Below are 16337 nucleotides of genomic sequence, written 5' to 3' on the forward strand. Positions count from 1 at the left end.
TTGGCACTATGTCGGGAGAAATCGAGATCCCGGAGCCTTCTCGCATCCCTGTTCTGGGGCATGTGACTGAGATCGACACGGAATATTCTTTGGGGTCCTTTGTGCACCTCGCGAACAAATTTGGTAGGTGGTGTTCCTGTCGAGAACTGAAGAAAAAACCGGGATGAACCTAAGCTAACTTACCAGGCCCTATCTACAAGCTTGATCTGCTCGGTCAGAAGCTGGTGTTTCTCAACACTCACGAACTAATCAATGAATGCTGTGATGACAAACGCTTCAAGAAAAGCATCGAGGGAGATCTTAATGTAGATACAATTCCAGCCAGGGTTTGGGATTGGTTCCGCTGCTGACAAGTCGATATAGGAGCTACGCGAGGCAGTACATGACGGTCTGTTCACGGTAAGCCCTAAACCTCACCCTCCGTTCTCTGGCTCAGTATCGGTGAGAGTTCCTGATTAACATTGCCTTGGACAGTCCAAAGGCGTGGAAGAAGAGAACTGGGGCGTTGCCCATCGCGTTTTAATGTCGGCTTTCGGCCCCCTCGCCATCAGGGATATGTTTGACCCTATGCATGACGTCGCTGGACAGCTCGCGATGAAGTGGGCCCGTCATGGACCGTCTACCCCCATTCATATTGGAGAAGACATGACGAGGCTCGCGATGGACACGGTCGCATTGTGCACAATGGGTTACAGATTCAACTCGTACTACCGCGAGGATACCCACCCGTTCATCACGGCCATGTACGCCGTTATGAAGGAGGCCGGCGACAAGTCCTTCCGTGTGTTGCCTCAGGTGTTTTACAAGAAGCAGGACAAAAAGATGAAGGCCAACATCAAATTGCTACGGTCGACGGCGAAAGAGGTCCTGGACGCCAGAAGGCTGGATCCGAACGGCGCGACGGGGCGGAAGGATGTGCTGACAGCAATGCTTAACACCGTTGATCCCGTCACAGGGCGCAAAATGACGGACGACAGCATTGTCGACAACCTGATCACCTTCCTGGTGGCGGGCCACGAGACAACCGCCGCAACATTAACATTCACCATGTATTGGCTGCTGAAGAGGCCAGAGGTATACAGAAAGGTCCAAGAGGAAGTCGACAACACAGTAGCCAATGGGCCACTCCGCGTAGAGCATGTTGCCAAGTTAAAGTATCTGACAGCGGTAAGTATCTAGGCCTTTCTCCGTTCGGTGTTGCCCTAAGCCAGATAGCTATGGTGGAATCATCGATTCGCGGGACGACTGCTAACATAACCCGAACACAGGTAATCAGAGAGGTACTGCGCCACAGTGCCCCCATTTATGCGTTCGGAAGGGAGGTTTTAAAAGGCGAGGAGGTTATCGGCGGCAAATACCGCATCAAGCCTGGGGACCAGATCCTCTGCTTCCTGGCAAAGTCACACCTTGACCCCAAGGTTTACGGGGACGACGCCGAAGAGTTCAAGCCCGAAAGGATGCTCGACGAGAACTTTGACCGCCTGATGAAGGAGTTCCCCAACTGCTGGAGTCCTTTTGGCACGGGCATGCGCGGCTGTATCGGCCGTGCCTTTGCATGGCAGGAGATGGTGCTCGCCCTCGCCCTGCTGCTACAGAACTTCAACTTTGTCATGCACAACCCCAACTACGACCTCAAGATCTCGCAGACGCTCACAATCAAGCCCAAGGATTTGTACGTCCGGGCCATTCTGAGAGAGGGCTTGACGCCTTCGTCTCTCGAGGCACGGATGGCCGGGTCTTACTCCGCAGGCCATGGGGCCCAACCCAAGACGACGGCCCATGAGGCTACTGATGGATCGTCAGAGGCCAACGGTATCAAGGAGAAGGCAAAGCTGGCCGTTTTCTACGGTTCAAACTCGGGAACCTGCGAGTTCATGGCCCAGAGGCTCGCCAGCGACGCCGCATCCCATGGCTTCAGTGCGACAGTGGACACCCTTGACACCGCTCGAGAGTCCCTGCCAGCAGATAGACCGGTCGTCATCATCACCTCCTCTTACGAGGGCGAACCACCCCACAACGCCGCCCTCTTCGTCGACTGGTTGACAAATCTGAAGGGCAAGGAGCTCAAGAACGTGAAGTATGCCGTATATGGCTGCGGTAAGTTGGTCAAACTCCTCACCATAATATAGCCCTCTGACCACGTCAACAGGACACGCCGACTGGGTGAAGACGCACCAGCGCATCCCCAAACTAGTAGACGCCTCCATCGAAGAGCGCGGTGGTCACCGAATCGTTCCCTTTGCTTCAACCGACGCCAAAGATAGAGACATGTTCTCCGACTTTGAGGCTTGGGAGGACGACACTCTGTGGCCCGCTCTCGTCAAGCAGTTCGATGGCCAGCCTGAGGGCGAAGATAGCAGCATCCCCGAGGCAGGCCTGTCGGTCTCCTTCTCCACACCGAGAACCTCGACCTTGCGCCAGGACGTCAGGGACGCGCTCGTACTCGATTCTCGCCCGCTTGCAAATGGCGACCTGGGGCCGGTCAAGAGGCACCTGGAAGTGCAGCTGCCGTCCAACGTACGGTACACGGCGGGCGACTACATGGCCGTGCTCCCGCATAACCCCAAGGACACCGTCGCACGGGTGATGCGACACTTCCACCTGACGTGGGACTCTCATGTTACGATCAAGGCCGCGGGCCCCACGACTCTGCCTACAGACGCCAGCATTCCCGTCTCTGATGTCTTGAGCTCGTACGTCGAGCTTTGTCAAACAGCTTCCAGGAGGGTTAGTTCGCTACGCGTTCTCATTTGACTAGTACCCCAGTCACTAACGAGAAGCTTCCAGAATATATCGACACTGTCACAATTTGCCAAGGACGAGGAGCTCCGTCGCAAGCTCCAGTACCTGGCGACTGACGGTTACGACGTAGGGGTGAAGAACAAGAGACTCTCCGTCCTGGACATCGCCGAGCATTTCCCATCTCTGGCAATCCCGTTCAACCATTTCCTCCTCATGCTCCCGCCCATGCGTGTCCGCCAGTAGTAAGTACAGGGCTTTCCCAGTTGTCACGGATTATGCTTACCGTCATAACCAGCTCGATATCCTCGTCGCCTCTCGTCGAGCCAGGTGTCGCCACCATTACTTACGGAGTCCTCGACGAGCCCGCCTTGTCAGGGCAGGGCCGCCATATCGGTGTCACCTCGTCTTACCTCTCAAGTCTGGCAGCCGGCGACCGAATCCAGGTCTCGATACGTGTCGCGCAGGGCGGATTCAAGCTGCCCATCGACGTGGACAAGACGCCGCTGCTGTGTGTCGCCGCCGGCACGGGCTTGGCGCCCTTCCGTGCGTTCATCCAGGAGAGGGCCACTCTCCTCAGCAACGGCCGACAGCTCGCGCCGGCGATCCTCTTCTTCGGCTGCCGCCATCCCCTCGCCGACGACCTGTACCGCGATGAGTTTGACAAGTGGGAGGCTGCCGGCGCCGTCAAGATGTACAGGGCATACAGCCGCAAACCGGATGCATCGAGCGGCTGCAAGTACGTTCAGGACCGTATTTGGCGGGAGCGCGAAATGCTGTACGACCTCTGGGACCAGGGGGCCAGGGTCTACGTCTGTGGCTCCAACAAGGTTGCCGAGGGCGTCAAGGATGTCCTGCTTAGGGCCGCCAGGGAGAAGAGCGAGATCGACGACGGGAAGCCGATGACGGAAGAAGAGTTGGAGGAGTGGTTCAATGGCATCCGAAACGAGCGGTATGCCACTGATGTATTTGACTAAGAGCTCTATGAAGCGGTATGCACCGCTTGATACATCGTCCCCACATCCGGGAGTATCAAATCCGTAAGACTATTAAGCGTATTGGACGGACTTTTGTGTTCAGGCTAGCAACTCGGATAGAACTTCCTCTTTTTGTCTTTGTTTTATTCGAAAACCTGAATCATATGAAATCTCAAAAGCCAAGTCACCAAAAACTTGCCTAACGCCGCCCGCTTTGCACGCATGAATAGTGTTCAAGGGCGCAGCATTGAAACCATAACTAGACTTGCTGAACCGGACCTTCATGTTTAGATTTCTGCATATCTAAAGTCAATTGAACAAAATACCTCTGCCGGAAGAAGATGTGAGAGAGAGTCACTAGCCAGCGCAGAATACGTGGCAATCACACTTTGGTCATGCGCCAGAAGATAGACACCACGCGGAACAGGTGTCCGGGCCACGCAATTCCATGCCGCTCGGACGAACTGAGCGCCATTGCTCGCCAGCGAATCGAACTCTCGAACCCCCAGCCGTCCCAAGTCTTTCGGGAAATACGTTCGTGGCGCCGGGTGGCGTTGACGTTAAAACTTGCTAGCTGGACCCCATGAAGTAGGGGTATGATATGACACTTCTCATGCCCCGGCTGCAAAAAGAACAGCACGAAACAGAAAGCCCTTCCGGGGGGGGGGGGGGGGCAAAGTCGCGAGCAATGCATAAAGGCTACCATGGGCCCAGGTTACCTGCTCCTGGGGATGGGTTTCGGGGTCTTGTCCATCCTGTACTATGCACATCAACCGCAGAAGATGACGAATCTCAAGTTCGACGCAGAATTTTGGGCCGTTGCCGGTCCCTTTATCGCAATTCGACCGCCGAGGAGGCCGACCAACGCCTTGGAGCTCCGCAGATCTGTCAATGCCGGCCTGTCTGCCGTTCTCGGGGACGCCTTGCCAGACGGCATCGTCGAGACCAGACATGATGTCAAATCCTTTGACGGCGCAACGATCGCGCTGTACGAATTCGCGCCAGAGGCCAAAGAGACCAGCGGGAAGCAGCCGGCATTGATCTACGTCCACGGGGGCGGCATCGTAGGCGGAGACATAGAGCCGTACAGCAGGCCGCTCCCCGCGAGGGCCGCCTTGGAGACCGGGCTGCGCATATTCGCTGTCGAGTACCGTTTGGCCCCTGAGTTCCCGTACCCGACGTCCACTGAGGACTGCTACGCGTCTCTCGTATGGCTGAGCCAGAACGCGGAAACCCTCGACATCGATCCTGCGCGCATCGGGTTCTACGCGCTCAGTGCCGGCGCCGGCATGGCGGCGGGCGCCGCCATGATGGCCCGCGACCGGGGTCTGTCGCCGCCGCTGGCGAAGCAGATACTCGTCTATCCGATGCTCGACGATAGGACCAGGGCCCTTCCAGAAAACCCACTCTCCCAGTTCCTCACTTGGACAGACACCTCGAACCAGATCAGCTGGAACGCGTACCTTGGCGAGGGCAAGGCAGGAGGGCCAGAAACGGCCGCGTACGCGGCGCCTGCGCGAGCCGTCGACGTTTCAAACCTGCCGCCAACTTACATAGAAGTGGGCGGGGTCGACCTCTTCTGTGCCGAGGCGGTTGCATTTGCCAGTAGGCTTGCCTCGGCGAACGTCCAGATGGAGCTGCATGTGTATCCGGGTCTTCCACACATCTTCGACTTGTATGCTCCCATGATCAGCTTGACTCAACGAGCAAAGGAGAATCGTGCACGAGCAGCAAAAAGCTTATAGCAGAGACTAGTCGTTAGTCACAGCCTGAACGAATATAACACAGAGACATAGACTATGACTGTAGCAGCACTTGGACCTGTAATCTTTGCACCTTTACTGTACGATCGCCGAAGTGAAGAGATTCAAACACCCTGCCGCCACCCTTGCAGCACTAGCTGTCCTTCAAGGGGTAGCTCCTAGAGAGTGACAAGGTCCAACCCCCAAGAGCACGAGAGCGATGCGATTTGGGGATTTGGTGAGCCTACAACCTATACAGCAGTACCTGCAGGTTGTAAGCAGATTTGTTGAAACTTTACACTACTGGCCGATCTCAATGAAGATCGCCCAGCTAAACTTGGGCTACACCTATTTGCTGTGCTGTGCCGCGACTTTATTAGGGTTCTAACTTTTAAAAGGAGGTGGCTCATAGGCGAACCACAGAATCGCATAAAGGTCGTAATAGCAGTAGGTAATATTTCAATCTCCGCTGAATAAACCTGAGAAGTCATGTCATCCTTCCCTAGCCAAAATTCCGTACAGTTTGGGCGATGGCAGCCGATCCTGGGCATCTTACACCGACTTCCACCGACGGATGATGATCTCAGCAGCCTGCATATCTATTAGCAATCACGCCTTCTTCGAGACGCGGGCTGAGACGAGTATGGGACTAAATCACCTTCTCGCCAATGGCGTACGCTGTCGTGGTAGTGTGGGAAGCAGGGATGGTAGGGATGATGGAGCAGTCGGCAACACGGAGGCCCGAGATGCCGTAGACAGAAAGGCTCGAGTCGACGACGCCGCCCTTCTCACGGGGCAGCATTGTAGCCGTGCAGCAAGGGTGCATAAGTGACTGGATGACGGTGCTCTTGACGTACTCGATGAGGGCGTCGTGCTTGGTGATATCAGCACCTGGGGCGACCTCGACGGCGCCATGCGCCTGCCATACGTCGGCAGAGTACAGGTGGCGGACGTAGTCGACGTAAGTGGCCATGATATCGAGGTCGATGGGGTTCGCGCCAGTGGCATAGTTGACAATGGGGGTGGAGTCGTGGTCCGTGGCGTTCAGGACGACGGAGCCACGGCTGAGGGGCTTGAGGAGGAAGGCGATTCCGGGATCCGCGTGGAAGGGCATCTCGAGGATGGGGTGCTCGGGGTGCTCGAAGGCTTGGGCGAGGACCTCGAGCTGAGCGAGGTAGCCCTCAATGACGGCCCCGGTGGCGCCAGCGGGGAGATACTGGAGAGCGGAGCGGTCCTCGATCTGGGCACGGATGCTTGCGACGATCCGCTTCCACTCGGGGGTGACGTTCTGGAGGGCGACGTAGGCCGCGCTGTTACCCATGGCGAGAGTGTAAGGGCCACGAGCAGGTCTCTCACGGAACTGAGCGACAGCCTCGGCAGCGTAGGTAGCGTTGTTCGTGACATCGGCTTCGGCAGGGAAAAGAGCATCGTATGAGTAGGTGATGGGCGTAGCACAGTGATCTTGGAAATTCTGGCCAACACCAGGGAGGTCCTCGACGAGCTCGATGCCCTCAGACTCGAGGTACTCGGCTGAGGCGATACCGCTGCGCTGGAGGATCTGGGGCGTGTGGATGGCACCGGCCGACAGGATGACCTCACGCTTGGGGCGGATGGTCCGGGCCTCTCCCCCTTCAACGGGACGGAACTCAACAGCGGGCGCGCCCATGTTCTTGTCGATTATAAGCCGCATGACCTTGTGCCCGACTAGGAGGTCAAGATTGGGCCGGGTTTTCGCAATCCTGCGGTAGTGTCCGACACCGGCATGGGACCGCTCGACAGTCTCGGAGTTCTGGGCCGAGGGAACCCAGCAGACACCATGCTTATCCCCGTTGTCGCAGGTGACGGGGGTCTCGAGACCGAATTCCTCGAAAGCCTGCCACCCGATCCCTGGAGACGACAGTCAGCATCTTCGCCATCCCTTGTTTGTCGGTCTGGGAGTCACATACGTTGTATAGGCCACTGGAAGGGTGGGAAAGAGGCCTCGATGGAGTCGCCGGTGTAAGCGGAGGCGTCCCAAGTGTAGCCGTACTTCTGGGCTAGCTCTTCCCTGGGTTCGGTAAGGAATAAGGACTGGTATGTTCAGATATCAGAAGGGAAGATCGGCGATGGAAAGGGTAGGGATAAGACTAACTTTCTTAAAGGCAGGGCCCAAGTTCTCCCAGTCCCAAGTGTCAGGGCTGTCATCGAACTGGGGGCTACCGAGATGCGCCCACTCGTCGTAGTCATATCTGGAACCACGGTCCAAGAATTGGCCGTTAACGGCAGATCCTCCGCCCACAGTCATTCCAAGGATGACCGTAGCCGTGCGGTTATTGACGCTAGCAACAGGAGGAGAGGTGATGACTAGGCGGCTAGCACCACGGCCATCCTCGGGCGGATCATAGTAGCCAACGGTCCCCTCAATCTCGCCGTATTCGATAACTAAGATGGTCTCTGTGAAAGGTCAACCGCATAAGCTTCCAAGATGGCTCCGGTGTCACCAATTGGGGATCCTCATCTAGCATTGTAGGATTCACAACTTACTCATGGGGAAGGCGTCCGAAATACGGTCTGCGATTGTCAGACCGGCAGTACCACCGCCGACGACGACGAAGTCATACTCTTGCCGGAGCTCGGTAACCTGCCTCTTGGCCAAGTGGTGAGCGCGGCCCCGAAGGGCCTCAACAAGCCCGCCGAGAATGCACACGCCGGTCGAGAGAGCCTTCAGGAGATACATTCTTCTCATGGTTTTGAATACGATGGTAATCAAAATTAAAAGCCAATTGTGGATGGTATACGTAGACAACGAATGTCAGACATATGACGAGATAGAGATGATTGACGCATGAGACTTTTGAGGAGGGCGAACCAAAGGAGATTTCGCCAGAGGAGAAGCATCATCGCCACTATTTCTAGACGGCTACCTTCAAGCAAAGACAATTGACTGGGATATGACTCAGCCATATGGAAAAGCTCGCGGTGGTCGCGGCAAGTCTCAGTTAAACGACTTGGCGTAAGACGGCGTAAGACGGAGGGAGTAATACTGAGCCGGCTCGGCACGTACCGTGCTAGCTGATGATTACCTGTGGATAGTCTGCCAATATTTCCGCCCCTGTCTCCATGACCTGAATCCCTGTCCACTTATACCAGAGCTGAATGGTTAAGAATTACAAGTACGGTTTCTACCACAGAACAGGTACGACGCCGTTAGTTACAGGGCCATAACTAACGCTTATATCCCGCGATATTTTCCTTTCGTGTGCATTGAGGGGATGTACCTCAATCTCCCCAGCAGAAGACTCATTTTTCCAGACCCTCGACTCTCTATGACACTAGTCTCGGAGCCCAGATCTGTCTCAGTATTGCTACTCGCACCCTCCTTCTTGGGTCTTTATATTAGATGGGCTCTTGGTCACCGTCGCTACGGCTGCTGCTTGCTTCTGTTTTTTCCGAGAATGCTGTCACAACAGGCAACATGTAATCCCTGTTACCTCGGCAAATGTACTCTAACGCTTTGGAGTTGTAATAGCTTGGCCGCAAGTCATACAGAAACATCCACTGAGGGCCGGGATCTGAACTCGGTAGATTGATACGCATACCGATTCCGTCGGTATCCTATATCAGGAAACTGTGTTGACTAGAGCTTTCATTATGATGCCTATAATCAGCTATACAAGCACGCAACCTCATTGCTTACCATGCAACGATTACCATCGTTACCGTCCAGATTGTGGCAACAAATACCAAATACGCCAGAAGCCCGTGTCATTGCAATCCTTCAGCTTTACCATCTGCCCATCTATACAGCATTTTTGCGTATGCGCCGAAGTGCTATACCGACACACCCTTACTTGTGTTGGTGTGTTAGATGATGCTGAAATTGTAGTCAAAGTGGCTACCCCCTTCATAATGCTCGCGGATGCTGTTGATGTATATGAAGTGGCCCACACAGGTCGACAGCGGTCCGGTGCCCGGCGGCGGTTATGAAGCCATCGCGGAAGGGCTCTAGAGACAGGAAGTGAAAGGTTTTCAGCTGTTAAGGATTGGAGTGAGTGTCCACTTATTTCGTTCAAAGAAGATGCCAAGAAGAAATAGGCGAGAGGGAAGTTGAGCCTGCGGGTTGGCATGCCGCACACTGACAAGTTACAATATGGGTACAGCTGCCGCTCGCTGAACATGCATCTCTGCGGCAAAGGGCTTATCACACCATTGCTGCTTACGCGACTTCCCAAAACGACCAAGGCTGGTGCTCATCCTATCACAAGCCTATATTACCCCCTATATATTACCTATATAATAGTAGGGGAGCCCCTCTCAGAGGGGTAGACACTTTCTTCTGATTTTCCTCGTCTTCTTTCTTGAAGATAATCTTTAGCGCAAACAGGTTCGTTTCTTCCTACAGCTACAATGGAACCATTTGGGTTTGCTGCAAGCATCATCACTATTGTTGATACATCCTGGAAGATTGTTGGCTACCTCGAAGGCGTCAAGCATGGCGGCAAGTCTCGGCGGCTCTTGCTGGAACAGGTGACACTGCTGTGGGGCTCGTATTCCAACGACTCAAGGAGGAGATAGACCTGCCGAAAGGAGGACTAGCCGATGAGCCTTGGGTCGAACCTCTTAGGGTTTTAGACGGCTCTAGTGGCATTGCCGCGCAGGTCCGTGAACAGCTGAATGAGCTCGAGTTGCAGCTCACGACGACCAAAGGCCGGTTCGGCGAGGCCATGTCGACTCTGCGATGGCCCTTCCAAGAAAAGGAAGCCATGCGTATAGTTTCCCGGCTGGAGGAGCTGAAGCAGACCACGATGCTGGTGATACAACAATCTAGCCACCGGATGAACCGTGAGATAAAAGAGGGCCTATGCCACTTCAGGGCGGCCGTCGACGATAACTTTTACGAAAAGCTTTTGGCCTGGCTGACGCCTTTAAACTTTGTTCGAAAGCAACGAGATGTCCTCGGCAACGCGGATCCATATAACTGCTGTCTTTTGGCATCAGACAGCTTTAGGTCATGGCACGACGATGATCTAAGGTCCCTGTGGTATTTTGGCGCCCCAGGGGCCGGCAAGTCTGTCGTTGCTGCTTCTATCTGCGCCGACGTCATCAAGCAGCACAGAGAAGATAATGTCGCTGTAATGATCGCTTTCTGCAGTTTCGACGACGAAGAGTCCCAGTCACCCCGAAACCTGGTCGCCAGCTTATTGAAGCAGGTCTTACAAAATCGAGGCAGCAGTAAGGTTCCTTCCAAGCTGAAGGAGTGCTATTCAAAGGCAACAACCAGCAAAGACGGCCAGCCGCTCGGTGTAGAATCTCTGACAGAATGCCTGAGAGAGGAGCTCAAAACGTACGATTCTGCCTATGTCATACTTGACGGCCTTGACGAGGTGAGCAACATTGAGGAGAGAGCCGCCGTGGTAAAGGCAGTTCATGGTATCGGGGTCGGGGCCAAGGTCATCATCACGTCTCGCCACTCTGAAGACATCATCGAGGCCCTCCAGGGAACACAGGTCTGCAAGGAGTGTCAAACGAAGGACGCGCAGGTCTACTGGCGGTGCAGAAACTGTGCATCCTATGTTATGTGCGAGAATTGCCACTCTGCTACGGTATCTAGGGGCGAAAGCAAACACCAAACACTGAGAGAGCTTGAGTGGAAGGGGATATGGTATCAGCCGAGAGAAAGCGACATCAGTGACTACGTGACGACAAGACTAGACTCGGATCGAGAGCTGCGGAAGCTATTGGGTCCAGACTCGGGCCAGGAGATCCTACGAAGATTTACAATTAGCACTGTCACAGAAAAGTCGGAAAAAATGTAAGTAACTCTGAATTTTGGCGTGAGTTGCCTGTGCTTTTAAGATCATAATATCAAAGCATTGGCATTTTCTAAAGGCATAGCATGGGCTAACCTATCCTCTTTGAAGCTTCCTCCTAGCCCGCCTCTACGTCGACTCCTTGGCCGACTGCCTAACGGTAGCAGCGTTGAAACGCGCGCTAAAAGGCCTTAGCGGCGATTTGGACCAGATGTACTTCAAGAGTCTGGCGCGCATGGAGCGAGCTCTACGCCCAAAGCATCTTGATATACTCAAGAAGCTTCTGCTTTGGATCGCATGGGGGCAAAGGCCGTTAAGCATTGCTGAGCTGGGCCACGCCCTTGCTGTCCATCCGGGCGTTGAGGACATCGACGAGGATGACATCCTCCCCATTCGAGAGATTACCACATGGAGCGCTGGGCTTCTTTTCATAGACAGCAGCGACTTTGTGAAAGTCATCCATCCGACGACAAGCCGGTTCCTCGTGGAGCATAGAGACAAGCTATATCCTAAAGGCGATAGCGCTATCGCCCATGACTGCCTTCATTATCTCAACATAGAGGTCCTCAGAGAACCCCTATCAGGTCCAGACCAGAGGTCTCTATTTATGCTTCGACGTAAGACGTATCCCCTGCTCGAATACGCAGTGCTACATTCATTTAAGCACGTCGTCAGAAGTTATGAGAAGGATGACGACAATCGTGCCGCGGGGTTTCTGCTGTCAGATGCCCGTAGGTCCTTTGTCCAGGCGATGTACTATCTGGACCCGGATTGGAGCATCGAGGCGGACGCTTCGGCTCTACATATTGCCGTCTACCTAGGGTTGACCGATGTCGTTTCTACTCTCATCGATGAAGGGGAGGATGTTGACGCTCAGGATTTCATTGGCGCCACGCCACTGATGTACGCTGCCGATCGAGGTAATGAGGGGCTACCAGAGTTGAAGAGCCTCCTCGTTGCCGGAGCGGATGCTTCGATCACCTGCAATGCTGGATCGACGGCTCTGGTCCGTGCAGTGGGCGCGGACGCCGAGTCCCTCGTAACCCGGCTGCTGCGAGTAAGCGACGTTAACATCAACGCAATCCCGTCCGACGGTTCCACCTCTTCAGCGCTCATAACCTCCATCAAGTCGGCCAGTCATTCCATCGTTAAGAAGCTCGTTGCGCGGAAAGATGTGGATGTCAACCTCCGGGATGATGCCAAGGTAGGAGATCTCACGCCACTACATATTGCCGTCATTTGGCGGAATATTCCGGCGATCAAGAGCCTGCTCGCACACAAGGATATAGTGGTTGATAGCACGGAGCCAGGGCAAGGCTGGACTCCTCTCTATTACGGTGCGCAATACGGATATGCGGATTGCATGGAGCTGCTTCTCGATCACGGCGCCGACCTCAATCATCAAGACTCGTACCAAGGTACTGCTCTCATGCGTGCCGTGGATGAGGATGCGCAAGGGGCCGTCGAGTTGCTGGTCAAGCGTGGCATGGACGTCAAGCGTCGAGATTTCCTTTGCCGGACCGTTCTCCACTCGGCTGCAGTGAACCGCTCATGGGACACAATGAAATACTTCCTCAAGGATGTACCCGATATTGAGGTCAACGCGCAAGGGGATTCGGGCGAGACCCCTCTCCACGACAGTTGCAAAATACTCGATCCCCACGGGGTCAGATTACTCGTTGATGCTGGTGCACGGTGTGACATCAAGGACAACGAAGGCCGAACTCCCGTGGACATTGCCACAATAAAGAAGCGACCAGACATTGTGGAGATGCTCAAAAAGGCCGAGGGGTACAGCAACACCGTCGGGGCTCACATCAAAAAGACGCTCAGGGAGGCTGTCGTCGCCGACCCGCCCGAGGTTCTGCAGGTCAGAATCGCAAACGCAAGCTTGGAAGAGATCAACACGTCTTCTGCGTTTACCGGTACACCGCTCCACGAGGCGTGTAGATGCGGTCGTGCGGACGTGGTCGAGATGCTTCTCGATGCGGGCGCCGACATTGCGTTAACCAACTCTTTCGGCCGCACACCCATCTGCATTACCGCCGAATTCGGTCATCTTGACTGTCTAAGGGTCTTGTTAGATCACGGCGTGAACGTGCAAAAGTCGCCCTTTAAGGACGTTACGCTGTGGGAGTATGCGTGGGGTTCTGGCCATCGAGACATAGCCCTCGCGCTCATCGAGCATGGTGCACAGTTAGATAAGTCTTCGGGATACTTACAAAATGCATTGCACCAGGCGGCATACGATGATAATGTTGCTGTCGTGAGAAGGGCTGTAGAGGCGGGTGCGTCAATACATCAGAAAATGAGTGGCTACACAGCGATAGATTGGGCAGAGAGTCAGGAGGCAACGTCTGTGCTAGAGTATTTTGCTACGTTGGACGGAGAAGAGGCGTAAGCAGCTGGAGGCTTCGGTTGCATTATTATTCCGCTGCGAGGGGCCGCAAGGCACCTCACCCGGAGGTCTCGGGAGACAAGAATTCTTGAAAAGATGCTCAAGAAGGGGCTAGGTTTCTGGGAGCGGCCCCTTGGCCGGATTCTGGGTGGCGGACGGCTGGTGTTGTCTAAAGGAGTGGTTGGTTTCGAAGAGATTCACTTGGGCCCTGATACAGTGAGCCTAAAAGGAAGTAAAATGCCGGTTTGACTAGTAGATAGTAATTGCAGGAGGAACTTCTTTTCAGGACGACCGGTGGATCATATGTGGAGGTCAGGTGGGATACGACAGACATGTTGTGGGCAGATGAGACATCTTATCGCCCACGTCAGCTATACATGGTCCCAATCGCCTTGCATATGGTAACGTCATTCTTGGGAGGCAAGAAACCATGTAAACCGGTTATCAGAGGCCTGATACTCCACAAACTCCCGGGCAAAGGTCAGTACGGGAGGGTGGGCATGTTTATGACGGCGCTGTACGAACAGTACCGAAATCCAGAACTTGCGAAGAGCATCCTGCGACATATGCCAATGAAGGCACTTGTTAAGCTCACAGACGGAGACAACAACGGGCAGTATGGAGACCAGTGGCGGCCAAAAGTCCATTTCGCCGCTGGTGTTTCCCAACCTGGCATCACGAAGAAGGGCTCAAGCATGGCAGAGACTCTGGTTGGAGCGGAAGACCACTTGAGGATTAACGAGGATGGGCTGAGTCTAATCGAGATTTTGTGATTAATCCTTGGCAGGGAAACCGACATGACCCTATACCACTTCCGAGCGAGGTTGAGAACAGAAAGAAACCGCATATAGAAATGATTTTCCTTTCATGGGGGCTTTGCATATTCGATACATCAACAGAACAGGTTTTTCTGATTAGGTCGCATCCCCAAGATAGCCTCTCCAAAGTTCTCCCCAGTGCGTATTGCCACAAAGCCCCCGGCTTCTCGTTAGTCATACATGTACACAATGTTTTACGTATTAGACAGTCGAAAAACATAGTGAGTATATCATCACCAGTGTTCAACACCATAACAGAAGGTTTCCAGATTGAAAATCATGGTACCAGAGTCTGATAACTAGGCCTTCTAGTATCACAACTGCCAGAGATGACCAACAAAGGCTCACTGCTTTGTGAGTCTCTCGCGCGGTTATCAACTGGTTTCCTGATCACCGATACGTAGCGTAGACAAGCTATCAAGATAAGCTCTGTTGCTAGTTGCAACGCCAGCGAAACGTCCTGGTGATGTGTCTGTATTCCAGCAGCCAATATCTACCCAGGCATAACGTTCAGATAACAGCCATTAACACTATGTGCGTAAGTCCAATATTGAAGCCCGCAGCCTTGGCGTCCATTGGCGCCGAGCAGCTATTGGCCTTCCTCTAGCAGTCCTTAGTAAGGAGGCTGCAGGTGATGTCTGTGAGTTGAGTTGGTTCGTAGCGCAGGCGACAACCTGTCTACCAATCGAAATGGAAATTACAAACACATTCCTAGTCGAGTCACAGCAATAGCCGCCATGTTCTTATCAGGAAAGCCGTTCCCTAGGGCCTGTCCTTTCTATGCCAAGACCGGGAACAAACAGCTGAATAACCCTGCTGCCTGTTGAATCTATAATTACATCCTGCAGACTGGCCGAGGGAGTCCATGACTTATGCAGACGAGCCGACCCGTGCGCCTGCTGTGGCTTACGGCAACAGACAGACAGGCAAACTATACCCTATCCAGCGAGTGCTCTCTCAGTAGTCTCAACTTCTAGGCCATCTTTGAACGTCAGCATCTCAAGATGGTGACGATCGTCGCAGAACTGATACTTCAATAGATACACCTGTAGGTGCCCATGCACGCTGCTTACTCACAATCATTACAAGGTGTGCATTTGGGTAGGAATCCATGGAGCATGACCACGGCCTACATTTGAATCTTCTGTTTATAGGTTTACTAACAACGACAAACAAGTTGCTGGAATGTGTATATGTAGCAGCACTCACCTCTTCCAAATAGTTTTCTTGTCCTCATTCTCTCCATCGAGAACCACGACTACACGCAAAAACAACAAGGCAAATCCACAACTGCAACAAGCAACTTGACCTGCTAGTCAGACCGACAACCATCATCATGCGCGTCTCCACCGTCGTGATCGGCCTGCTTGCAGCGCTCGTGGCGTCCTCGCCCGTCGGCACCGACACCTCTTCGAACAGCGTCGACAACCCTCTTTTGGAGGCCCGCCAGTGCGCCATCTTCTGCGCCTGCAGCGGCTTCACTTGCTGTGGTGTAAGTGCTGACAGCTTTTTTCGTCTGCGGTGTACCACTATGGCTGTCCCGGTTAAGATGTTGGCTTTTGATCTTACGGCTAACGCACAACTCTTTAATCAGACTTCGCGACAATGCGAATGCTGTCGGTAGAATAGTTTGAGGGATGATACCGTCCACGGGTGTTATTGTTGAAACACGCATATACGACGACAATCCTTGGTTAATTGAGCACATGTGTGTATGTCTTTAGATGGCTTGCCCCTGTGATGTCTGTTGCCTTTGGTAAAACATGCATGCTGTGATGTTTCCTCTATCTAGGTAGGTAAATCCATTTTAGAGATGTTGCCTAGATTTACCCAGTGGTATTGCCCATCTTGGCCCATTAAATCACTTAACCTCC

General features: G+C 53.8%; 6 protein-coding genes across 6 annotated transcripts; 5 read left to right on the forward strand and 1 right to left on the reverse strand.

Annotated features, from left to right (window-relative positions):
• Nucleotides 1-8: 8 nt before the first annotated feature.
• GLRG_06866 (cytochrome P450) lies at nt 9-3716 on the forward strand (the record flags this gene model as incomplete). Its single annotated transcript, XM_008097406.1, has 8 exons — nt 9-123; nt 187-305; nt 364-399; nt 475-1167; nt 1269-2097; nt 2150-2727; nt 2788-2984; nt 3038-3716. The coding sequence occupies 8 exons, from the start codon at nt 9-11 to the stop codon at nt 3714-3716; spliced, it is 3246 nt and encodes a 1081-aa protein (XP_008095597.1).
• Nucleotides 3717-4420: 704 nt separating this feature from the next.
• GLRG_06867 (uncharacterized protein) lies at nt 4421-5461 on the forward strand (the record flags this gene model as incomplete). Its single annotated transcript, XM_008097407.1, has 1 exon — nt 4421-5461. The coding sequence occupies one exon, from the start codon at nt 4421-4423 to the stop codon at nt 5459-5461; it is 1041 nt and encodes a 346-aa protein (XP_008095598.1).
• A 646-nt stretch (nt 5462-6107) lies between these two features.
• On the reverse strand, nt 6108-8183 carry GLRG_06868 (GMC oxidoreductase; the record flags this gene model as incomplete). The annotated part of the gene is made up of 4 exons (XM_008097408.1): nt 6108-7345; nt 7405-7528; nt 7590-7891; nt 7982-8183. The coding sequence occupies 4 exons, from the start codon at nt 8181-8183 to the stop codon at nt 6108-6110; spliced, it is 1866 nt and encodes a 621-aa protein (XP_008095599.1).
• A 1661-nt stretch (nt 8184-9844) lies between these two features.
• GLRG_06869 (uncharacterized protein) lies at nt 9845-13648 on the forward strand (the record flags this gene model as incomplete). The annotated part of the gene is made up of 4 exons (XM_008097409.1): nt 9845-9858; nt 9921-11040; nt 11107-11249; nt 11359-13648. The coding sequence occupies 4 exons, from the start codon at nt 9845-9847 to the stop codon at nt 13646-13648; spliced, it is 3567 nt and encodes a 1188-aa protein (XP_008095600.1).
• Nucleotides 13649-14217: 569 nt separating this feature from the next.
• Nucleotides 14218-14418, forward strand: GLRG_06870 (uncharacterized protein; the record flags this gene model as incomplete). The annotated part of the gene is made up of 1 exon (XM_008097410.1): nt 14218-14418. The coding sequence occupies one exon, from the start codon at nt 14218-14220 to the stop codon at nt 14416-14418; it is 201 nt and encodes a 66-aa protein (XP_008095601.1).
• A 1381-nt stretch (nt 14419-15799) lies between these two features.
• Nucleotides 15800-16087, forward strand: GLRG_06871 (uncharacterized protein; the record flags this gene model as incomplete). The annotated part of the gene is made up of 2 exons (XM_008097411.1): nt 15800-15955; nt 16058-16087. 2 exons carry the CDS (start codon nt 15800-15802, stop codon nt 16085-16087), a joined length of 186 nt encoding a protein of 61 aa, XP_008095602.1.
• Nucleotides 16088-16337: the final 250 nt, after the last annotated feature.

This window comes from Colletotrichum graminicola (genome assembly GCF_000149035.1).
Source record: "Colletotrichum graminicola M1.001 genomic scaffold supercont1.26, whole genome shotgun sequence".
NCBI classification, from domain to species: domain Eukaryota; kingdom Fungi; phylum Ascomycota; class Sordariomycetes; order Glomerellales; family Glomerellaceae; genus Colletotrichum; species Colletotrichum graminicola.